General features: G+C 38.1%; 3 protein-coding genes across 7 annotated transcripts in view; 1 reads left to right on the top strand and 2 right to left on the bottom strand.

Annotated features, from left to right (window-relative positions):
* Nucleotides 1-267: 267 nt before the first annotated feature.
* CLK1 (CDC like kinase 1) lies at nucleotides 268-9,138 on the bottom strand. Of its 2 annotated transcripts, XM_032405035.1 has the most exons (13): nucleotides 8,987-9,138; nucleotides 7,313-7,473; nucleotides 6,842-7,067; nucleotides 5,767-5,857; nucleotides 5,302-5,368; nucleotides 3,637-3,753; nucleotides 3,382-3,548; nucleotides 2,582-2,676; nucleotides 2,359-2,488; nucleotides 1,651-1,733; nucleotides 1,134-1,213; nucleotides 763-853; nucleotides 269-640 (listed from the first exon to the last, which is right to left on the bottom strand). In XM_032405035.1, the coding sequence occupies exons 2-13, from the start codon at nucleotides 7,471-7,473 to the stop codon at nucleotides 497-499; spliced, it is 1,452 nt and encodes a 483-aa protein (XP_032260926.1). In that variant the 5' UTR covers nucleotides 8,987-9,138; the 3' UTR covers nucleotides 269-496. The 2 variants fall into 2 exon arrangements, with proteins under 2 accessions (XP_032260934.1, XP_032260926.1); XM_032405043.1 differs by lacking the exons at nucleotides 5,767-5,857; nucleotides 7,313-7,473; nucleotides 8,987-9,138 and having other exon boundaries at nucleotides 268-640; nucleotides 6,842-7,049.
* A 96-nt stretch (nucleotides 9,139-9,234) lies between these two features.
* The window catches only part of NIF3L1 (NGG1 interacting factor 3 like 1), a 42,012-nt gene continuing 26,321 nt past the window's right edge, over nucleotides 9,235-24,925 (top strand). For both annotated transcript variants that reach the window (XM_032405003.1, XM_032404982.1), the window contains exon 1: nucleotides 9,235-9,333. The gene's annotated coding sequence lies outside the window, so the exon portion shown is untranslated. The remainder of the gene's footprint in view (nucleotides 9,334-24,925) is intronic.
* PPIL3 (peptidylprolyl isomerase like 3) lies at nucleotides 14,045-24,837 on the bottom strand. 3 transcript variants are annotated; one of them, XR_004299538.1, is made up of 8 exons: nucleotides 24,456-24,837; nucleotides 23,849-23,924; nucleotides 22,964-23,038; nucleotides 21,907-22,000; nucleotides 20,607-20,674; nucleotides 17,954-18,058; nucleotides 17,341-17,459; nucleotides 14,045-15,233 (listed from the first exon to the last, which is right to left on the bottom strand). XR_004299538.1 is itself a non-coding variant. In XM_032405023.1 (7 exons), exons 2-7 carry the CDS (start codon nucleotides 23,849-23,851, stop codon nucleotides 15,107-15,109), a joined length of 486 nt encoding a protein of 161 aa, XP_032260914.1. In that variant the 5' UTR covers nucleotides 23,852-23,924; nucleotides 24,456-24,837; the 3' UTR covers nucleotides 14,045-15,106. The 3 variants fall into 3 exon arrangements, 2 of the variants coding, with proteins under 2 accessions (XP_032260914.1, XP_032260906.1); XM_032405023.1 differs by lacking the exon at nucleotides 17,954-18,058; XM_032405015.1 differs by lacking the exons at nucleotides 17,954-18,058; nucleotides 23,849-23,924.

Here is a 24,925-nt window from a genome sequence, read left to right as displayed (position 1 = left end):
TCCAAAAATGGAAATATATACAGGAAGAACAACAGTGCTAAAAACAAACTGTACAGGGGCGCCTGGGTGGCTCAGATGGTTAAGCGTCTGCCTTCGACTCAGGTCATGATCCCAGGGTCCTGGGATCAAGCCCCACGTCGGGCTCCCTGCTCAGTGGGGAGTCTGCTTTTCCCTCTCCCTCTATCCCCCTGCTCATGCTGTTTCTCAAATAAGTATTAAAAAAACAAAAAAACACACAACACTCTACCTTTAAAAAAAAACTGTACAGATTCCTATAAATTTCATAAGCACAAAAAGTTTATTCTAAATAAATCATTTTATACAGTAATTACTGGAAAAAAATGTTCATTACTTTAGCAATTTACTTAAATCAAATTATCCAAGCAAAATAAACAGCAATACAAAAATGTAAGAATTTTACAAAAGCTATACAAAATAACTTATTTAAAAATTAGACTGATACAGTCCATAAAATATCTTCAAGAGAACTATAGATCTATGTAGCTTTTTTTAGGGGGTAAAAGAAGGGATGCTTTAAGGCTTCTTTGAGAGTAATCCTTTTAGCTGGATCATACTCCAACATTTTCTCAATGAGATCAAAGAGAAGCTCATGTTCAGCATCCTGAGAGAGCATAAATTCCTGAAAGGAAAAGAAAAACAGTCAACAGTCTTCAACTACCACTTATCGTAATTTTATTTCTTTACCATAAAGAGAAGGGAAACTCAAGGTTTTAATCATTTAAGTAATGGTCCCAGACTTACCTTCAGAGGTTTACAGCGCCTTGAAACATATCTGCCAGCAGAACTGTGTTCATCCCAGTCTAATCGATCATGATGGAAATATTTACGTTTCCTAAAAGTAAGTCAATATCCATTGATGTTTATAATGCTGACAATGAAAACTTAAAACCTCTAGGAAAATGATTGGTTTCATCAATTATGTTTTTATAGATCAAAGATTAACACTTTACTAGAGACTTGAAAACAGAGCCTAGTTATTGGCTTCCCAACAAAGGAATCTGTTATATAAGTGAAAAAGCATTAGGACTTCATTGTTTATATTAAAAAGTTCTAATCAGAATATAATACCAAGTGGTACAAAGGATGGCACCTACTCTTAAATAAAAACATACCTGGTTTTCTGTATCATGTGTTTTGGTAAAGGTCCAAGAATCCTTTCCATCATTGCCAAATGCTCCTTACTATCATGTGTCTAAAACAATAAACAAAACTTGTTAATAAGCACATCGTGTACTTTGTTCTCACTTTGTTCTCATGTAACATAGCTGATAAATTTCTATTCCATAGAGATCAAAAGAAAGGTGATTACTAAAAAGGGCAAACTGTTAGCAAGTTACAGCTGACAACAAATATTAAGGCCCAAAGAACAAGCTCACCAACGATATCTCCAAAGGAACAGGTAATTATTTATAATATACGTAAAAAAATTTTTTTAAATGAATTAAGGAAATGCAAATATCCAATAGCATCAGCTACAGAATTTTTATTCCTTTATACTTAACAATTAAGTCTATTAATTAGAAAAGAAACCTAATGCCTAAATGTGCATACTTTGCTTTAAAGTGCTCATTCACATAAATAAGCACTTTTTTTTGAGTAAAACCATTGAAACAGATCACTGTCACTTACTGGAAATACTGTAAACCCAAGGTAGTATTCAATAAGAATACAACCTATACTCCAGACATCACATGGCTGGGACCATCCTAAGGCTGCAAAGCAAAATCAAACTGTTAGAAAAAAACTAGTGTTTCTCAAAGACATTAAAAAACAAACATAAGTTCAAAATCCTTAATGTGTTCTTTTTTTAAAGACTTTATTAGAGTGGATGCACGTGCCCATCTGTGCACACAAGCTGGGGGGGCAGGGGGGCAGAGGGATAAGCAGACTCCCTGCCAAGAGTGGAGCCCCCCATGTGGGCCTCCATCCCAGGACCCTGAGATCATGACCTGCACTGAAGTCAGATGCTTAACTGACTGAACCACCCAGGCGCCCCCTACCCTTATTGTGTTTTAAGTTACTAATCTCTTAAAGGGAAAAAGATTTTAGAAAATCCCCACAAAGAATAAGACTAGAACTATAAATTTTAAAGTTAGCTTCAGGGGCGCCTGGGTGGCTCAATCATTAAGCGTCTGCCTTCGGCTCAGGTCATGATCCCAGGGTCCTGGGATCGAGCCCCGCATCGGGCTCCCTGCTCAGTGGGAAGCCTGCTTCTCCCTCTCCCACTCCCCCTGCTTGTGTTCCCTCTTCTCTCTCTCTGCAAATAAATAAAATCTTTAAAAAGTTAGCTTCAGTAAATATATATACAGGTTTCCAAAGCACAATCAAGTAACTTACCTAAAATAACTTCAGGTGCCCTATAATGCCTTGTAGATACCAGTGTACTGTGATGTTCATCATCATATGTTGCGCTTCCAAAGTCTACAACTTTAATATCTGGATTTATTAAAGTACGTTCATCACGTTTCTGAAATCACAAATGATGGGTTAAGGAAGCATAATATTAAGAAGACATAAGATCTTAATTTCAAACAATGAAGTAATACACCTGAAGACTTACCATTTTGGGATTATATGCTTCTGTGTAGTCAGACTGCACAAATAAGATGTTTTCAGGCTTTAAGTCTGTGTGAGTCAACTTGTTATTGTGCAGAACTGAGAATGAAACAGAGAAAGTTGTCATCTGAAAATCAAAAACCTAACCAAACTCAAAAGCCCTACAACAAAAAAACCTCTCTGATGAACATATCCAAAGTTGTCAACATGCAACCGCCTGCTAGAAAACCACCCACTACCCTCAAAGTTAGTCCACCACCAGCTAACTGCTCAAAAAGTGAAGAAGTATTTTTATTCATGAAGCCGAGTTTTGCCTGTTTCCAATGATGGCTTGTAACGTTTGTAAAATTGTGTGCATTTTTTTTGGTGGGGAAAGCATAAAGTCTTAAAATCTGTTTTTTTAGCCATTACTTGGAAAGCAGATCCATAAATGAGAAAGATTATCAAAGTCGATGCTACGTTGATGAATACAGAAATGACTACAGTCAAGGACATGAACCTGGACATTGTCATAGAGACCATGAAAGCAGATACCAGAACCATAGTAGCAAGTCTTCTGGGAGAAGTGGAAGTAGTTACGAATCAAGCTAAACTAGTCTTCTATATGACATTATTATATGATGAACAATATACTACTTAATGAAATGCAAAACTGACCAACAGCTTGTCATCAACATCTTTCATACCTACCCCTTAAGTTAGGCTTGTGTTAGATCCCATTTTTTTCTTAAAAGATCCAAATCAGTCTGGCATTAAATTAGTCTTAATAATCTCAAATTTCTGGAAGATATGCCAAGTACTTACAATTCACTGACTTGCATATCTGATATGCCATCTTCCTGATATGATCCAGATGAAATGGCAGAAAACCATTTTCCTTAATGAAGTCATAAGTACTAAGTCCTAATAGTTCAAACACAATGCAAATGTGACCATGATGCTCAAACCACTCCAACATCTGGACACAGCGGCTATAAACACATGAAAAATAACTGAGTACAGATTCTCACAATTCAAATCTACCTGAGAGCATTTTCTGAGTTCTACTTTGATACTTACAATGTACTACTGGGGTCTGTTGTATTCAGGTGTTCCAGAACTTGTATTTCTGAGCGAGCAGCTTCACAGTATCTATCCACATTTTTAACTATTTTTACTGCTACATGTCTACCACCTCTGTTGAGAGAATTAAGTTAAAAAAAAAATGTTAAAAATGATGTCCTCTTCCATTTCTCTATCACTCTTTTCAAAGTGTACTTCTAGTTTGATCCATTGTATTTGTTTTCTTGAATTTATGGTCTAGCATTCAGTTTTATCTGACTATACGTTAAGTACTCTCTTCTAATTGCAACTCACTGTAAGCAACGAGAATGATCTTTAGCTATATGGTGGAATCAGATGATACAAATACATGCTGAATGACACAATTTTTTTTTCATCAAACCACCACTCACATGATTTCTTTTTTTGGTCCTTCAACTAAACTATATTTAATAGCTGTAATGTAACAAGAATATTGGGATATCACCACTTCAATTTGCAGCCCAACTAAGACTCAAAACACTATGTAAAACAGTTTTCTTGTAGTACCTGTCACTGGCAAATATTAAATTCTTCGCTTTGTCTAGGTTACCAGAAAAGTTGGGATATGGGAGGGGCATAGTAAGGAGCTCTACTTCTCAGGGCCTTACTAACCAAGAGTAGGAAGCCCTTCCCAATAATTCACTTAGAAAAGCTCTGCCATTCAGAAGGGGGGAAAATTCAAATAGGAAACAAAAAAGATAATGGAAAAATTTCTTACACTATCTCAAGAAATTTCAACCAGTAGGAGTGCCTGGGTGGCTCAGAGTACCGCATTGGGCTCGCTGCTCAGTGGGGAGCCTGCTTCTCCCTTTCCCTCTGCCTGCCGCTCCCCATGCTTGTGCTCTCTATCTATCTGACAATAAATATAATCTTTAAAAAAAAAAAATTTCAACCAATAGTTTGAAAGGCACAAATAAACATGTGATACCAATTTAAAAGAGTTCTCAACCCTAGCTATGTTATCAATTATAGCATTCATTATGTTATGAATTATAGCATTTTCTAAATAGAGATTCCTGGGTAACTACCCTGAAGACTGTGTCAATATGTCTTGGGTAAGCCCAGTTCCAAATACCCCTAACATAAAACCAAGGCTGTGGCAAGTTCTGATTTGGATCACTGATATGGGGGGGGTGGTGTGTGCACAAGACTGTCACAACAACTGTGTCCAGTGGGACAACAAAATACTTCCTAAAATAATAAAATCCGTCCTCAAAATCAAAGACTACATATAATAGCTAATGTTTAATAATCTAAAAGGCTGGTACCTTTTTTTTTTTTTTTTTAAAGATTTTATCTATCTGAGAAAGGTAAGAGAGCAAGCACACACCAGTAGGGGGGCTGTGGGCAGAGGAAGAGGGAGCAGCATACTCCCTGTGGGCAGGGAGCCCAACGCAGGGTTTGATCCCAGGACCCTGAGATCATGACCTGAGCCAAAGGCAGATGCTTAACCAACTGAGCCACCCAAGTGCCCCTAAAGGGCTGGTACCTTTAACTGGGAGTTTCCTAAATCAAAGTCAAAAAACCAAGTGAAAGTATGTAATAATATATCTAACTTATGGTCAGGCAATATTCCAAAGCTAAAAAAATTCTCTACTACTGCTGACAGCCCCAAATGCAGTCTCAGGCTAGGAAACTTACGCTTTATGATCAATGCACTCCACGACTTTTCCAAAAGCTCCTTCTCCTAAAGTATCAACAATTTCATCTAAAAGAGAGAAATAAATCTCAGTTATACCAAGAAGTGGAAATAGTTTACTTATCATAATAAATGCTATCAATGCAGATTATTCTAGTTGATGCTACAAATTTCCTTATCACTAGACATTTATTGGTCAACACTGTCAAAAAACATTTATAACTAGTTTTAGGTCTAATTTCATTCTTAAGCTCATTTTATTAACTTGATTTACTGTTCTGGAAGTTCTGCTTAACAAATATTAAATTTCTAAAGAAAGAAAAAAAAACACAATCCCCCCCCACCAAAAGAAATGAAAAACAAACAAACAAAAAAACAGAGAAAGAAAAGATTTCCAAATCCCTGAAATCTTTATATATAGATTATGTTATCTGAAAAGTTAATAAGTGTTGAAAAATATTCTATACATCTTGCACTTAGTACGTCTCCACTCTGACAGATCAGGTGACCCTCCTCATCATCCTCTACACTCCTGGTTCTTTTCCTTCGGTGACTCTTCTGGAAACGTCAAGTGGGCGGCACCAAGATCATCCAGCCAATCAATATACCCGAGTGAATTCAGGGCAGAATACGAAATTCATTCAGCGGGGAGATATTCAGGCATTCAGATACACGCCAGGCCACAAACGGTTGGCAGGAGCAATTTCAAATTCAGTCCCCAGAAATTCACAGGGCACATAGTTTATGTTAACAGGAGAAAAACATGGCAAGGAACAGATTTTCAGATAAGATACTCAAAGTGGCAAGGCAACAAAACATAATACAATTGTTTTTCTTAAAAAAAAAAAAAATGCTTAGTTGTAGCATTCACTGAAACATAATTTTAAGTTTCTAGTGTTCTAATTTAATGTTGCAAAATTGTAGGATGTAATCTTTACTTGGTCAAAGTAGACTGTGGCCACATTAAGATTTCCTAGCTAATCTAAGAAAACAAATATTAAAACAGTAAATAAAATTAAAGTCCTTATTTTGGGGAGGAAAAAAAAATTTGGCATACAAGAATAACACTATGTCATTTTAAATGTCATCTGAACTGATCTTCAAATTAACCCATTACCCATAATATTCAAATGTTAAGTGATTTGCTTAGTGAAAAAATTAGAGCATGCTTTGCTAGAAAAAGGCATGCCTAAACCCTCAACCATACAAAAATAAAATGCTTATTCTATTGTGACAAGACTTCAATTTATCAAATCAAATTTCCTGAAATACCATAAAAATAAACTAATCTAAGTTAATTACCTCCGCTGATTCACTGGAATGACAATTAGTTGCCAACTATTAATAAAATGTTACTATAAAACCTAGTATGTACTGTATTTCAGCAATTTTCTATTCAATGCACAAACACAGAAAGAATCCAAGTTAAATTGACATGACTTCTTTTTAAACAGAACTTTCTCAAATGATCAAACACAAATTCAAATATTACTGTTCCACGTGGGAAATAAACTTTACAAAATGTTTTAAAAGAGCTCATACCCCATGTGAACGATGATGTGAAGTACTGTGGTGAATCCTGTGTTTGCTTTTATAACTACTTCTTCCACTTCTCCCAGAAGACTTGCTACTATGGTTCTGATATCTTTCATGGTCTCTATGACGATGTCCAGGTTCACATCCTTGACTGTAGTCATTTCTGTATTCATCAATGTAGCGTCGACTATGATAATCTTTCTCATTTATGGATCTGCTTTCCAAGTAATGGCTAAAAAAAATAGATTTTAAGACTTTATGCTTTCCCCACCAAAAAAATACACACAATTTTACAAACGTTACAAGTCATCTTTGGAAACAGAAAGGAATGGGATTCATCGTTACTTAAATTTAAGTGATACTATAATTTTAATCAGGAAAATATAACCCCCTCCCACACTTTTACTGAGACATAGTTGACATACTGCATTAGTGAAACGTATTTTTATATTGAGACACTGTAAGTACCATCCTTACCTATCAGATGTTTTAGAGTGATTATATTTGCAGCGCTTGTTCTCCCGGGCACTGCTATGGGATCTCTTCTTTCTTTTATGACTGCTACTGCTTCTCCATTTTCCACAGTCCCAATCTTTTTCATCCCAATCAGGACAGTAAGTTCTTTTTGAGTGCCTCATCTACATAAAAAGACAAGTTTTCCCAGTTAAGCTGTATCCCACCTGTCAACATTGAGCAGTTCAATGAAACTCTTCTTTGCAAATTCACTCTAGTTGTGACTTTTTTCTTTTGTTTTAAATTTTTTTAAAAGATTTTTAAATAATCTCCACACCCAATGTGGGGCTGGAACTCACAACAAGGATATCAAGCGTCTCACGCTCTACTGATTCAGTTGGACCAGAGTCCCTCAAATGTTCTTTTAAATCCAAGTTCAAAAGTCATTGTCAACCAATCTAAAATCATTGATAAATCCAATGAGTGCACTGTGTGCCAAACTGTGGAGTCCAAAACTCTACTAATAGGTATTATGCATTATCCACCTTATGCTAAGATTTACTGAAAACAGGTAGGAAAAGAAGAGGGGTGGGGGCCAGAAAATCCAATTTATCAATTCTGGTAAAAATCTTACTCCTTTCCTGTCAGCTGCACAAATTTACTATAGGTCCATATATGTAACCCTCCCCATTTAAATGTTTATCAGAAACTAGCCTCCAACTCAAATGCAATCATAAATGTTCTTTGCGACAGAACCCTCATTATTATTTCCGTAAAGCAGATAAATCGATCAAACTACCAACGTCTTTTACTATACACAGCAGTCAACGGTGGCATTAGAAAACCACGAAATATCATCTTTTGGGGTACCCAGAACATGCTATTTGTAACAAAACCAACCTTATTCTAAAAGCAATCATATTATCAATTTAGGGGACGGGAGCGCCTTCCTTCCAGTAATGTTTCGAACAAAAATCAACTACCGTTCTTACCAGTACAAACTGCTGGGACTCCACCACGTCTTAAACATAACTGAATCAAAACACTCCAACTGTTCCCTAGGGGTTTGGGGGGTAAGGGGGCGCAAAAATTCCAACGCATAAAATGTCTCAAGCCTGACTTCTCTCACACGCTCCTTCAAATACACCCTATTATTTCTGGCTTCTCCGGGTCCCTAAATGTCATTTGTTAACGCCACCGAGGGGAAAGGCACTCGCGGTTTTCACTCGAATCTTTCCAAGACTAGTCTAGACGTTCGGTGATACCGCCTCATATCAGGTCAATGTGTTCTCTCCATTTGCTACAAGAGAGTGACACGCACATTCCAGGACCCAAGTAAACACCACCCCCAGCAGGAAGCTTCGCCTCCTCCGCCCCGCCGCCATCTTACAGATCCGCCGAGGTGGCCAAGGCCGTCGCCAACAAAATGGCGCCTATGGGCGCCTGGCCCAGCCTCCAGACCTAGCAGTCGCTCACTACCCCTCGCCAGTGTCTGGGGCGTCGCGCTTCAAGGACAAACTCGCGGCAACAGGCTCGGCAGAGAAGGGAAGACAAGCCCGCCGCCTTCGTGCAACCCGGGGGTGAGAGAAAAAAAGGGTCGTCGTGTCGGGGATTACAGGCAGCCAACAAGCGAAAAGAGAGCTCTCGAGGCACAGAAAAAGGGCCCTGACACCTAGCCCGCTTCCTCCTGCGTCTTACCGTCCAGGCCAGAGAGTCCAAGCCAAAGGAGACGAAGTTTGCAACGCGAAAACGGCAAAAGCCCAACTTACTGCGACGGGCTCCAACAACAAAATGGAGCTGACAGCCGCAGCGTCGGGACTCTACTCGAAAACACTGGTGACGCGGCGAGCGCGTCCCCCCGCGGGGCGGGGCGGGGCGGGGCGGGGCCGGCGGCGCCTGCGCCCCGGGAGGGAGGGAGGCGAGCGGTGGCCGCCGTGTGCGCAGGCGCCGGGTCCGGAACCCGAAGACAGAAGGTGGAGGTGGGGAAGTCGGCCTTGGCTGTCGTGTCGGCCATGTTGGCGACTGTCTAGGTCTGAGGAAACAATGTAAGTAATGGGGAGAGGAGTCTCGAAGGTGTTCATTCAAAGTGGTACTTGGGAACGCTGGGTACAAGAAAAAGTGAGGGAAGCATGATACTAAATAGCCTGTCCCCTGATCACCTCCATCATGTAGCTGTAAATTAGTAATTGTCTGGATTTCGGCTTTTGCTAAGGTTCTGAGACCTATTTAAAACTAGTTAAGTCTTTAGTGGTTAGGACTCACACTGAAATTGGATTGGAAAGATTTTTCTCAAGGTTTTTTTTTTTTTTAAAGATTTTATTCATTTATTTGAGAGAGAGAGACAGTGAGAGAGGGAACACAAGCAGGGGGAGTGAGAGAGAGAGAAACAGGCTTCCCGCTGAGCAGGGAGCCCGATGTGGGGCTCGATCCCAGGGCCCTGGGACCATGACCTGAGCTGAAGGCAGACGCTTAACGACTGAGCCACCCAGGTGCACCTTTTCTCAAGGTTTTAAAAGTTGAAGAAAGGAGTGGGCAAGAGGTAGGAAACAGGAAGTGGGGACCCTTCATAGTTAAACATTTTGGCATTAAGTCAGTGCTCTGCAGTAAGGCCGGATGAACTCCAAAAGGGGAAATGGAAGGTCGTGAAGAAAAAGTGTCAGGAACAACCTCTGAACAACAAAATCCTCAAACTACACTTTAATACAGCAGTGTAATTGCCAAGCCTGACCCCACGCCCTTCCTCCATTTTGTCTCATGTTTACTCATTCCAAACTTAGTGGAAAACGTATAAAATTAAACATCACAACGAAGCATAATTTTACTGTTCACACTTGAACAGGAGAGCAACATAATGTAGCCAGCCCTACACAGATGCACAATTACTGGGTAAGAAGTGATGAGGAATACGTATTTCTAAAATTTCTATGGTAGTTTGCGTTTCTTAAGCCCCTTCTCTCAATGGTTTTAAAAACAATACTTATAAAACCATTAATACTTATAAAACCATTAATACTTAAATCTTTATTTTGGGGCCAGGGTCACCAAATAGAAGGTAAATATTTCAGAAGGAGAGATTCATAATATTCATAAATTCACAATAACTTGTGAAACTAAGGATGCATTTAGCACCTTTAAATGTTAAGCAAATCTAGGGAATCCCCATCTTTGGAGGATAATAGCATAGTGAGCTAGTTATTGTGCTAAGCACTGTACATACGTTCTCAATCCTAACAATCTAGGAGATGGGCATCGACTATATTCTGCTATTAGGTAAAAGTTGCAGTGAAGGACTAGAGAGAGCAGAAATCCCCACAGTAAGATTACAAGGGTGAAAGGCAATGGACATTGGAAAAGTCTTGTATATACTACCGAAATTAGTTTACAAAATGGTTTTTAAATTTAGCAAACTCTCGGGGCCCCCGGGTGGCTCAGTCGGTTAAGCGTCTGCCTTCAGCTCAGGTCATGATCCCAGGGTCCTGGGATTGAGCCCCACATCGGCTCCTTGCTCAGCAGGGAACCTGCTTCTCCCTCTCCCTCTGCCTGCTGCTCCCCCTGCTTGTGCTGTCAACTAAATAAATAAAATAATTTTAAAAAAATTTAGCAAACCCTCCTACCTAACCAATTACTAACTTGGTATTTACCCAGTTTCATTTATGAAATTATTTTGTGTGTTCTTTAGTGCATGTTGTTGTTTTGGGGTGGCACTATGTCCCTCCAATTCATGTTTAAGTCTTAACTCCCACTACCTCAGATTGTGACTTATTTGTAGGGCCTTTACAGACGTCCTTAAGGTTAAAATGAGGTCATTAGGGTGGGTCCTAAACCCACTTTAAAAATCTTTTTAAAGAGATTAGGACACAAGCACTCAGGATTATATGAAGATAGAAGGGTCATCTGCCAGCCAAAGTGAGACCTTAGTGTACACAACCCTGCCCACACCTTGATCTAACTTCTAGTCTGTATAACAGAGAATTTTAAGTTACCCAATTTCTGGTACTTTGTTATGGCAACCCTAACAAACTAATATAGTGCAAAGATTTAAAAATGGTATTTTGGAGGAAACTTGCAACTTTATTCCCTAATTAGTGAAGTTGAACGTTTTCCCTTTTCTCATTACTTGCCCATTCATACCTCATGGCTTTTTTGAATATACAGTTTTCCTTTGTCCTTGAAGTTTTTTAATTGCAAGGTTTTCAGTTTTCATGTAGTTAAACTTGTTCCATCTTTACCTTTGTCATGTTTGTAAACTGAGAAATTCTTTCCTCTTCAGAGACGTTTCTTCCTTTTTTTTTTTTTTTTTTTTAAAGGCATCTGGAATTTTGGTACATCATGTGAGGTGAAATTCTTTTGCTATTTTTCTCCATATAACTTACTGGTTATATTAACACAATTTATGAAATATTTTCTTTTTAATGATTTTGGATTATTTACATTGAGAGAGAGAGCAGAGAGGGAGAAGCAGACTCTCTGCTGAGCAGAGCCCGATGTGGGGCTCTGCGGGGCTCTATCCCAGTACCCCAAGATCCTGATCTGAGCCGAAGGCAGACGCTTAACCAACTGAACCACTCAGGCACCCATGATTTTTTTTAAGTAGTCTTTACACCCAATGTGGGGCTTGAACCCACAACCCCGAGATGAGGAGTTTCATGCTCCACCAACTGAGCCAGTCAGGTGCCCCTCATTGTAACTTATTTTTAAAAATTCACATTGTTTATTCTAGATTTGCTTTAGTTATTATATTGAGTTCCCATCCCTACCTCTATAGTTCGTACAAATTGAATTGAAAGGAACCATCAGTTTTCGTTTAAATTCACTAGTGAAATAGTAACTATAGTAATCTATCCAGTTTGCTAAACTGATTAAAAGTTGAGTCCTATGTATTAAAATTTATCTATTTATATATGTTAGCTTCCTAGAGTGCACTCCCATGGAATAAGCAGTGTTCTATGCACCTTTATATCCAAGCCTGGAAGAAAATAAATTACTTACTAGTTTTGAGCAAAGCAGGGGGAGCAGCAGGCAGAGGGAGAAGCAGGCTCCCCACTGAGCGGGGAGCCCAACACAGAGCTCGATCCCAGGACCCTGGGATCATGACCTGAGCTGAAGGCGGCAGACACATAACCGACTGAGCTACCCAGGCACCCCTGGTTTTAGTTTTTCAAACAAAAAGATGAGAATACGTATCTTTAGAAATACCCAACATAGCTTATATGTTGCTAAACAGATTTGGAAATACCAAGTTTAACCAAGGTATAAATTGTAACTGTTCAATTCACCATTAACCAAAGGCCTACACAGAGCTCTCTTGGGACGCCTGGGTGGCTCAGTGGGTTAAGCACCTGCCTTTGGCTAGGATCATGATCCCAGGGATCTGGGGTCGAGCCCCGCATAGGGTTCCCTGCTTAGAGGAGAGCCTGCTTCTCCCTCTCTCTCTGCTTGTGCTGTCAAATAAATAAAATCTTAAAAAAAAAAAGAAAAAAAAAGCTGTCTTCAAAAGAGCTCCAAACCAAGATCTAACAGGATTTAGGTATTCTAATGGATAGGTGCAGGTACATTTTTAGAGTGGTGAAGGAACTATCAAGGCATATATTGATTATATTATCCCTTAAGCTCATCAAGCTCCCTTTGCTATGAAACCATGATTTTCTGGCAACTTCTGATATTCTAGATCAAAGATTAGCAAATTTTCTTAAAGGGCAAGATAGTAAATATTTTAGGCTTGTAGGCCTTTAGTCTCTGTCACAACCAATCAGTACTGCTATTGTAGCACAAAGCAGTCAGAAAACACATAAACAAAATGGGCATGGTTGAATTCCATGAAGACTATTTGCAGAAACAGGTGGCCAGCCTGAGGGCTGTAGTTTGCTAACCTCTGGTCCAAATGGGGAGCCATATTACTCTCTTTTTAAAGAGAATTTGGTTGATCAACAATATTCTAGTCTTCTTAGTAGTTTATACGTACTGCCAATTAATAAATGGAACAGAACATCAATCACGCAACTGCCAATGTGATCAGTTTGAACCAGTCAACTCAGTGTGAGTGGACAGAAAACAGTGTTAGGATTTTGATCCTCCTGATGCCTCCAATAGGCCCAAGGTGGGCAGCCAGTCTCTTTATGAGATCTTTATTAACTACACAGACATTATAAGAATGAGCTCTAAAAACCAAAAAACCCACCATATTGGTAGCACTTAAAAAAACAAAAGCAGAGTTTAGAATAAAAACTGAGGGAATGCCAGTCAGTACAAAAACATCTTGACAATCCGTAAAAGCCTCTTAAGAGTAATGACAAAAAATTTCAGTGTCATTCAACTGGAAAAGAAAAATATCAGGTATAAGTGTCAAAACAAATTCTGCCCAAAAGAGGCTTTAATATTAAGTCTAGAAATCTAAATGATTAAATTAAAAGGCTGAATCAAAATGTGAAGGCATTAGGGGTACCTGGCTGGCTCAGTAGGCAGAGTATGCAATTCTTGATCTTAGGGTTGTGAGTTCAAGTTCCACATTGGGCACAGAGCTCATTTAAAAAAAAAACAAAAGTGAGGGGGCGCCTGGGTGGCTCAGATGGTTAAGCCTCTGCCTTCGGCTCAGGTCATGAGCCCAGGGTCCTGGGATCAAGCCCCGCATCGGGCTCCCTGCTCCGCGGGGTGTCTGCTTCTCCCCCTCCTTCCTGCTCGAGCTCTCTCTCACTATCTGTCTCTCCCAAATAAAAAAAAAAAAAAAAAAAAAGTGAGGATATTAGTATAATTGGCACATCAGTTTAGGAGAAGGTATAGATGGTAATAAGAGGATATTGCAAGCTAACATCCAAATTGTAGTTAAGAAAGAAAATACTATTTCGATCAGCTATCTACAGAAATGATACAAACCAAGAAATACCCAAAATCTAACCAAGGTGATCGAAACAGATTGAAGAATATGGTTCTTGATGAGATCAGTGGTATTGCCTGATAAATGATGAGGCCTGATTCGGTGAGAGCCCGGTGATGGAGAGAAAGGTTAGGAGAGCTACTTCCATTTACTCACTACAGAACACTTACACATGTCAGAAGCTTTACACACATTGTTTCATTTAATTCTCCTAATAGTCTTATGAGGGGGATGAGTCTTTAGGGATGAGAAAACTTGGGAGATGTTAACCTGCCTAAAGATACTAGTAGGAGGTAGAGCTGTGATTCAAACACAGTCCAGGACTCTACAACTGGTGCTCTTAACCAACTAATTGCATTTTCCAAATGGATCACCTGTAGTATTCTGTCCTGCAATACTGTAAATGATAAGCTTTCAAAAATGTTCCATGGGCAAATGAGTTGGGAAATTCTGAGTGCTTACTGTACACTAGGACTTCTCTGAGCCTTTACTGTAAATCTAAAGACTACAGAAAACAGCAAAATGGATTGGCTGGCTTTTCTAGATCATCTCTATCTTGTCCCTACTCTTAACTGTACAAAGTGACTAATTAATGGAAAAGACTACTTCCAGGATATGGACTAGATATGGCAGGAATATGTAATTAGAGTGCTCAAAAATGCCTGGATTTGAGACAGCATTTAAAAATGAATGTTTATATGTAACAAAAAATTAGAAGAGTTTTTAAAAAATTAAACTTAAATACATTAGATAATAGTTATAGTAAAAAATATGCTTTAATAATGGGAATAAAAGCTGTTTGGGCCCCCACGGTACCACCAACTCATAGAAGATCTTAGCTATAAACAGGCAGAAGGATGATGTAATCTTTCAACATAGTTAAAACTGGGTAAACCACAATAGGTGTGTTCCTTGAATAGTCTGCCAAATATTTTTCCAGATTATAGCTATTGTGCAAATGGATTGGCATGAATAGTTATGTCCTTAATGTGTACATCATTAAGAGGTCGATAGGTCTTCTCATTTACTGGTAACTTCTCCAATTCATCCAGAGTCTCCAGACCATCTATTACCCTGAAATAGAAACAATAAAAATGTATGAAAATTTCCTTAGATTGAAACATAGTATCCAAATACCTATAGCAATTACAGTTTCCTTAAGAGAAAACGACCATGTCTCATAGTTCTTTGAATTCCCTAGTTAAGTGTGCAATAAAATATTGATTTTCTACCATGGATATTAGCCAAAATTCAGAAACAAAAAATCATTTTTATGCCTTTAGATAATAGCAATGGGTAGGAATATTACCATCAAAGTACTCCCACAGCATAGCTACAAATGGGTCTAATATAACCAGTCATATGATTTTCTTTGCTATCGGAAAGCCCAGAGAAATTATGTATGGTGACACTTATTACTTAGTACTGCCCTATACTAAAGGTCCTGAAGTGAGTGGCTGCTTTACACTTCATTGTTTAAATGTGTTTTTACTTCTTGCATCTGGGCAACAACAAAAAGCAGTAATAGTAAGAGAAGGGAAGATGGGACACTTAAGCCCATTTCCAGCAAGTGTATTTCATGTTACTACAAAGAAAAAAAAATATATAGACAGCTATCCTTCGGGCAAGTTGGTCTAAAACATTTGCTAAGAAAAGGTGGCTTGCTTTATTTATATATTTATTTATTTTAGAGAGAGTGAGTGAAAGAGCATGTGAGTGGGGGGAGAGGGAGAGAGAATCTCCAGCAGACTGGGCTCCATCCCAGGAACCCGAGATCATGAGCTGAGCCAAAATCAAGAGTTGGTTGCTTTATGGACTGAGCCACCCAGGCGCCCCCCACCAAAGTCTTTAAATTTTAAGTTTCAAAAACCTTCCCACCTTCTGGGTCAGTAAGAGAAACAGAGGCTATAGGAAACAGATCTCAGGCAAAAAAGGGCATGTAGAATTGAGGCAAGTCAGTCAAGTATTTGGGACACAGGCCCCTTTGAAAACAAATGGAAAGCTATGTACCATCTTCCCAGAAAAACGTGTGTATACACACAGAACACATAATTTCAAGGACTTAAGGGACCTAAGGTTAAGAATCTTTGTTCTTAACTCTCTAGTTCTGTCACAAAACTAGTAACATAAATCTTAGTAATTAATGATCGATAATTCTGAATGGTGGGTTAAAGGAGAAAATGAAAAGAAGGGAACCTGAGTGATCTATATCCAGGCAATTACTACTAGAGGCTGTAATATTTCATTAATTTCACTGAATATTAATCTATAAATTAGATAAATATATATATGGAATGAAAACTAAGAGTTGTTGAGTCTTCTATTTTTAATTAAACTAATTTGGCATCCACACTGTTAAGTGAAAGAAACTCTAGAACTGTGCCTTCGTTTATTGAGCATAGTAAGTATTTGTTAAATGAACAGACAAGCTGACTTCTTGCTGATTTATAAAAGCAATCCCCAGGCATAGTGCTAACTGGGTATTTTGGCAGAGCCTCTAAACACCTCCCTAGGATCCAGGCTCCCCTTCTTACTCATAGGGACCTGATTTTATTGAGAGCAGCAATGTGTCTAGCTGAAAAACATTTCCTACCCTCCCTTGTAGATAAGGGGAGGCCTCATTGCTAAGTTCTGGGTCTTCAGGAAAGCTCTTTAAAAAGGGGCTGACTTGTGGAGCCTACTAAATACCTACATACCTACATAAATAGGGCTGACTCAGCTGGCAAGCACCTCTTGCCCTTCCTCCTCCTTTCTGCCTGGAACACATGTTCTGACTGGAGCTGTGCTGCCCATATTAGGACCATGAGGTGAGCATGAGGATGGAAGATAAAGATGGTTTAGGAAGAACACTGGTGACAGAAGGGAACCACCATCTTAGCCCATCTTTTTGAAGCCACTGTTTTTCAGATCTGTCAGTTGCTACAAAATGCTATTCATAAGAAGAAATACATTACTGTTAATTTGCGTAATAATCCTTAAAAAAAAGATTGGCTCCTATTTTACAAAATAAAGAAATTAAGGCTTGGTTATAAGTTCCCAAGGTCACAGTGCTGGTAAGTGGTGGACTTACCAGGTGTACTTAGCTTTCATACTGCTCCTTCAGTATTATGCTATTATCATAGCCTCTCATATGTATCCCTTGCAATGAAATTCCAAAGAAAACAGTAACCAAAATACTCACTTTCCAAATACTGTGTATTTCATGTCCAGATGTGGCTGCTTGCCATAGGTGATGAAGAACTGAGATCCATTGGTGTTTGGCCCGTTATTAGCCATAGATACAACACCTCTAACATTGTGCTGTAAAAGGCCAAAATATTTAACTGTGTTTTTATATAAATATTCCAAATATAGGACTCAAGCCAAGACCTGTACTTTTTTTTTTTTTTTTTAAAGATTTTACTTATTTATTTGACAGAGAGGGACACAGTGAAAGAGAGAAAACAAGCAGGGGGAGTGGAGAGGGAGAAGCAGGCTTCCTGCGGAGCAGGGAGCCCGATGCGGGGCTCGATCCCAGGACCCTGGGATCACGACCTGAGCCGAAGGCAGACGCTTAACGACTGAGCCACCCAGGTGCCCCAAGACCTGTACTTTTTAAGGGACCAAGAAAACATTTAATCAGCTTCTATTAGGGCTAACCCAAATGTTCACTTTCTGTATTATCTGTATTTCAAAAACTTGTATGTAAATTGTTTATATATCAAATCATATGCCTCAGTTAATTTCATTTTCACTTTGGAGGAGTATAGCCACAAACATTTTTCGCAATACCAAGGTATAATAGACATCCTTACATTTATATTAAGGAACATGCTGGCATGAAACGATCAGGCAGACAACAAAACCAAAATCCCCATAAGCTCTTCACACATACACTGGACTCTGGCTAGTTTCTTTATCTGTAAAACAAGGGAGGGAGGTTGGACTAGTTCAGGGGTTTATTCGTAATTCAAATGCTCACAAGGGTCAGCAGATAATAAATTGATTAACTGGACAGAATGTACACATTAGGGAGTGATGGAGTCTGGCAAAAGGAATGGTATATCTCTTACCTAATAGCACTAAAAAATTTTTTTAAACCAATGGCCATTGAGAATACATCTGTGGATCCCACCCAAGGGCAGTCAGTTCATGACCCAGGACTGGATGATCTAAGGGAAGGTCTCCTACAGCTCAAATATTCATGATACTATTTGTTATACAGGGACTGTTTAAAGAATTAAAAGGACTTTATTGATAAGACTGAAGACATGACAGAACTGTGTTATAAGGAGGTGCTGCAATAAATAATGGTCACTCTCTTTTTAGCTATTCATCAGGAAACACTAATGAGACAAGCAATAGAAATATAGCTATATCAAGATATTAATGCTTTGATGGACATTAAGGAGGGCATGTGATGTAATGAGCACTGGGTATTATATAAGACTGATGAATCACAGGCCTGTACCTCTGGAACCAATAATACATTATATGTTAACTGAATTTAAATAAAAAATGTGAAAAAAGATATTAATGCTTTATTGTCTTCCTAAAAGGTGACTCCCAAATGTTACATTTGATACATACACAAGAATGTATGTACCACTTATAACTTAATAAAATACTCATTAACCTATTTCTAAGATAATTTACCAAACTGTTGCGTATGCCTATGTACTCATCTATTACCTCAACTTCTCCAAGAGAGAACCACTATTCTATCTTTATACATGCCTAAAAAATATATTTTTTTCTTTTGTTTCTGAGCTAAGATAGTATCATACTATCTGTAGTCTTCTGGGAAATGCTATTTATACCATCATTATGTTTCTAAGATTTACACATGAATGTGTAGTGGTAGTTGTGATTTTTACTGCTGGGTAATATTCCACAACTGAATATAATTTTCATTTTATGATCAGTGGACATTTGGGTTGTTTTTAGATTTTTGCTATTAAAATAGCACTCTAGGAACACTCTTGTACTGTTTCCTGATGCACATGTACAAGAGTTTCTGGAGGGTAAACATTTGGGAATGGAATTGCTGGGTCAGAGTATGTAAATATTCAATACACACCCTCAACTCTGGTATATAAAGGTTCTTAACCCTAACTGTAGGAATCACGCAGGAACCCTGAAGTATAATTTAGGTCCTAATCGGGCCTATTCTTTTTCTATTTAGGGGGTGTAAGGCCAAAATATTTCATATTTTTAAAACTTCCACAGGTGAGTCTGTATTAACCAGTGTTGAAAACCACTGGTATACAGATTAGTGTTATGGAAGCAGTTATTAGTTAATGCCTAAAAAGTTGTTTTGTTTTTAATTCAGGAAAAGGATGACTTATAAACAATTTATCACCTCCCAACCCCAACTCCTATAACAAAAGTAATGTTCCCTTATGAAAGAAAACAAAAAGAAGAAAAAATAAATTACTCCTAGTCCCACCATCTAGACATAAACACTGCAATGGAATTTTTTTCAGAATTGTCCTGGATATATTTTAATGTGACTGAAATATGATGTACTAAATTACATATTCTTATAGAGGAGAATTTCTCTCTTTTTTCTAATTTCTAAAGTTATCATTTTATACAGATACAAAGTTTAAAAGACCACATGATAACTGTCAGCAGATGTCATCTCTGGGAAGTATAACTGATTGATTTAATTTTTTAATTTTAATTTAATTAATTAAAAAAAAAAAAAAAACAGGCATGCATTAGTTTCTTATTAAAAAAAAAAAAAAGGTTCTTGGGGTACCTGGCTAGCTCAGTTGGTGAAGCATGCGACTCTTGATTTCGGGTTTGTAAGTTTGAGCCCCACGCTGGGTGTAGAGATTACTTAAAAATAAAATCTTTTTTTTTTTTTTTTAAAGGAAATTAAAAAGAAAAGCTTCTTTAGAAAGTTTGGAAAATTGAGAAAAAATATGAAAAGAAAAAAAAAACAGGAAAGGAAATAAAAATCTCTAATTTTACCATGCTATGCACTTCCCTTTAACCTAGTTGGGATCCACCACAGACATTAATTCAGGAATATTCAAACATCAAACAGAAGATAATAAAAGTTCATATTGATAATGTGCAATACTGCAACCAGGAAGTCTCACAGGCTTTCCTCCCTACTCTCAAAAAAGGCTGGTGATTCATGTCATTCAACATAAATTTTATAGTGAGACATTAAGCCCTTTTGGTACATTACTGATTAAACATTTCAGGTTGGACCCAAAGATAAGCTCACTTAATATCAAGATCCATGTGATTGTGACATTCCAGAATATATTTTAGGCAAGAAATGCAATTTATATTTATATTTTCTCCCTGACATTTATCAAGTGTACTAAGACTACAAAAAAATAATGTTTGTATACTAATGACATTAACTTGTGTTACTACAATGTATGTATTAAAGTTTTCAAGTATAAACAAGGCATGAGAAAATAAGATTTTGAAGCACTAGAGATATACCTTAAGATATTCACTATATTCATCCTCAAATTTCTTGCCCCAGATACTGTTACCTCCTCTTCCGGTACCTATATTACAAGACAGACAAATCAAAAGAAGTATCTAATTTAAAAAAATAAAGTTGAAAAGGTTCATTTTCTAAAACATAAGGGCTATTTTATAACTATTTATTTATTTTTAAAGATTTTATTTATTTGTGAGAGAGAAAGAGCGCACAGCTGGGGGAGAGACAGAGGAAGAGGGAGAAGCAGGCTCTGCACTGAGCAGGGAGCCCAACGTGGGGTTTGACCCTAGAATCCTGAGATCATGACCCGAGCCGAAGGCAGACGCTTAACCGACTGAGCCACCCAGGTGCCCTAATAACTTTAAATATAAATAAAATTTGTGGTGCCTAGGTGGCTCAGTCGGTTAAGCGTCTGCCTTTGGCTTTAGTCATGATCCCAGGGTCCTGGGTTCGAGTCCCACATTGGGCTCCCTGCTCAGCAAGGAGTCTGCTTTCCCCTCTGTCCCTCTTCCCGCTCATGCTTGTGCACACACGTGCACTCTCTCACAAAAATAAATAAATTAAAAAAATAAAGATAAAACTTGTTATGTCCTCTCTTCTCAAAATTTCACTTTACAGACCAGAAAAATAAAGTATCTCTACAAAAAAAAACAACTCCTCTATCAGTATTGTTCATATTTTATTTTAAGATGTTATTTATTTATTTTAAGGAGAGAGAGAGAGTGTACGAGCAGGAGGGGCAGAGGGAGAGGGAGAGAGAATCCCAAGCAAACTCTGTGCTCAGTGCAGAGTCTGATGCATGGCTTGATCTCACAATCCCAAGATCACGACCCAAGCCAAAACCAAGAGTCCAGTGTTCAACTGACTGAGCCACTCAAGCACGCCAGTCATATTTTATTTTAAAGATAGATGCCAGTAGCTTCTACTTAAAAATTTCTTGCTATGGTAAGGTAGCCGGGTTATAAAAACTCTATGGGCTTATATCTTTGGTTTTATTTTATAAAAATTAAATAAATTTTATTTACTTAAAAAAATATATTTATATATATATATTTTCTAAGTAGGCTCCAAGCCTAGTCTAGGGGCTTGAACTCACAACCCTGAGATCAAGACCTGGGCCGAAATCAAGAGTCAGATGCTCAACTGACTAAGACACCCAGGCACCTCCCCCCCCAAATATTTTTAATTTGAGTATAGTTGACACACAATGTTACATTATATATTTTTCTATTTGTCTGCCCTCTTCTTCATACTATATACCCAATTCTCTAGATAGATATTAATGCAGTAACTTACCTGTCGGATCTCCTGTTTGAACCATGAAACCCTTGATATTTCTATGAAATATACAGCCATTGTAGTAATTACTGGCACAAAGAGCCAAAAAATTCTGAAAAGGGTAAAAATAATGATTGGGAAATGGTGTAGCAGAAACACATTTAAAGTAATGAACAAACTGTATTTACTCAAAACACCGTAACAATGCATTTATGTTTTTTAGGCATTACTTTGGATAATGTCACTTTTCTGCCTAAAACACTTGAATGGCTTCCTTCTGTTCTTGGAATAGAATACAGTCATACCTCTACATCTCATGTGTTAGTAACTTCTTTCTCTTACTTACTATGTTAACCCCATCATCATTCTGAAAATTCATCCAAAAGAGGTAGGCTTTCCCATCTTGAGGCCTTTGTACTTCTATCTCTATACCTGGAATATTTTTATCTCTTTCCGTGGAGATGCCTTCATTACATTCTGCACTCAGTTTAAGTATCACTTTCTTGGCTAGGCCTGCCCTCAACTTCTTTTAAATAATTCTTTTCCATTAGTCTCTATTTCAATGCTTTGTTTCCTTCAAGGCATTATCATGATCTAGAATCACTTTTTTCTAGAATGACCCTCCCACCCGCCACCAACTTCTTTTCTCAGAATGTTAGCTCCATGAGGGCAAGGGATGTCTCTTGTTCATTATTGTATTCCCCTGACAAGATAGCCTTTCATAAATAATTGTTGAATGAATATAGAGAGCTCTTTCCTTCTTTGAAATTTAAATAATTAAAGTAATGTAAGAAACAGTTCTCTTATCTAATATCCTAATGATTATATTTCCTGAGGAAAATAAGTGAAAAGAAAAAGATACCAACCACTCTATGGTTAGAGAAAAATTATCTACCCTTTCTTTGATCCATCTTTAACATCAAAAGTTAAGTGGAAACTAGACCAGAAATTATGATGGCTAGTTTTTCCTGACACTGGTTTTATATACAAGTGTTTATTGTTTTTTAGGTTAGATATTTCAAAATGGTTATCCTGCGGCATTAACTCATTTTTTATATGTACATAATGTACTCACCTCACAAGTTTTGGGTGTTCTCTCACAGAAAACTTCTATTTTAATATCACCTACATCTGTATGCAGTGTCACTGACTAAAAAGGAGAAAAAAATGTAAGAACAAATGAGATTTCTCCATGACTTTATGCACTGTATTATTTCCCCAACTAGATTAAAGATGAGAATCTGAATGAAAACACAAAAAGAAATACCATTTCAGAGATGAACTGTCCACATAGCTGAGAGTAAGCTGTACTTCTTCAAAATTTATTTCAACAGTAGGAAAAAACTCCAGAAGATAAATGTTAATGTAAAATGCTGTCTACCCTAAACATTTAACAGTAAACATTGTGATGAAAATACTTCTTTTAAGTATGAATTTTTCATCAATAAAAATGAAAACAATGGTTATGTTAGTATTACTGATTTAAATGGCAACTCACCAACATCATTAATATATATTGAAAAATAGTAAGAAAACAACTTTTCAAAACAAAGTCTCCACCAGTTCCCTTATGTAATTTAATTATGAGAGTGTTAAAAACAATTCCTTTCTTCACTAAAGACAACAATCTTCTGTGTTTCTAGATCCTAAATGTGCAGAGGTAGCCATATTACTCCTTGCTTGCGTTTTGTTTATCTGATGTTCCAGTAATTTGCATTCTTTTTGTTATTCCATTGTGGGGTGGGGGGTTACTCTGAGGCTTCCTTTCTCACTTCTCTTCTTCCAGGAGTATCTAGCAGTCAGAAAGTATGGTGGGGTTGATAGAGGGTAGGAGTGTGTGAGTTGGAGGTAGGGTGAGAGGGAGACAGAGCATTATTCTCATTGCTTTTCTTCTATTTCAAGCTGCTCGTGCTCTCTCTGACAAATAAAATCTTAAAAAAAAAAATTGTACAAAACTTACCATTTTTCTTCTTGATCGTTTCAGAAAGTACTATTGCTTAATTTCTCAGTCTTACCAGAAGTTAGAAAACGTGTCTCTATTCCCAAAAGAGAAAATTAAGTTCATTTTCCTCTCTTAACTCACACATGCTCATTTTTACTGCATATTTAAAAGAAAGAGTCTCGAATAGCATCCCCAAGTAATAAAAATCTGGTTATGGAAACGATGAGAACCTACCCGACTCAAGCCCCTCAATCTCCTACTTCCCCTGTTTACTCTTCTTCAAAAGCCTCCCTGCAACTCTTCCAAGTCAGGTACATTTCCGCCTTGGGGTCTAGACACTGGGTGTTCTCTCTTTGTCTGGAGCACTTAGACTCAGACGTCTGGACAGTTATATTCCTCACGTCCAAGTCTCTGATAACTCTATTTAAAACTGCCTTCACTCTAGTACCTGCCCAATTATCTTTTCCTATAGCACTTATCAATAATACGCTATATATTTTTCTAATTAAGTCTGTTCCAATATCACCCTCCCCGCCCAGTATGCTCACTCGAAGCCCAAGAATTAAAACACAGAGCTTAGCAAGAGTCTCGATAAGTGAATGAAAGAATGAGTGATGTTACTTACCACCTTAGCACAGCTGTTGCTGAAACAGAAAAGATGCCCTTGCATAACACGTTTCGAAATTAGGGTCTTCGGGCTACCGGAAGTCGAGCGCGGGACCCATTAGAGAGAACGCCCCTCACCTGCTCGCCTCCTTCCTTCCTATTTCAAACCAAAATGACTAGAACTAGGAAGACAATGTAATTTGTCCTCACCTGGTACGCTTTTGACAGTGAAAGGGAGCTCTTTTAATAATTATACAAGGACACGAAACGTAAACCGGAACCATTCCGGGCAACCTCTAGCAGTACCTTGGGCTCAGACGTAAAATGGGAAGGACCACTTCCGCCCGGCTCCTCTCCATCCCATCCTGCAAAGCCAGGAGGCCCTGCGCAGGACCGGAAGTGGTGAGTCCAGTTCTCCCGTGGCGGGCCATGGTTAGTGCACGCCCTGGAAGTTGTGAGGGTGCTTCTGGGAAAGGAGGCGGAGGAGGA

The sequence above is a fragment of the Phoca vitulina genome, unplaced genomic scaffold, assembly GCF_004348235.1.
Source record: "Phoca vitulina isolate PV1807 unplaced genomic scaffold, GSC_HSeal_1.0 scaffold1, whole genome shotgun sequence".
Lineage (NCBI taxonomy): Eukaryota > Metazoa > Chordata > Mammalia > Carnivora > Phocidae > Phoca > Phoca vitulina.
The sequence above is the reverse complement of the archived record's forward strand: the minus strand, read 5'-3'. Positions and strand labels throughout refer to the sequence as shown.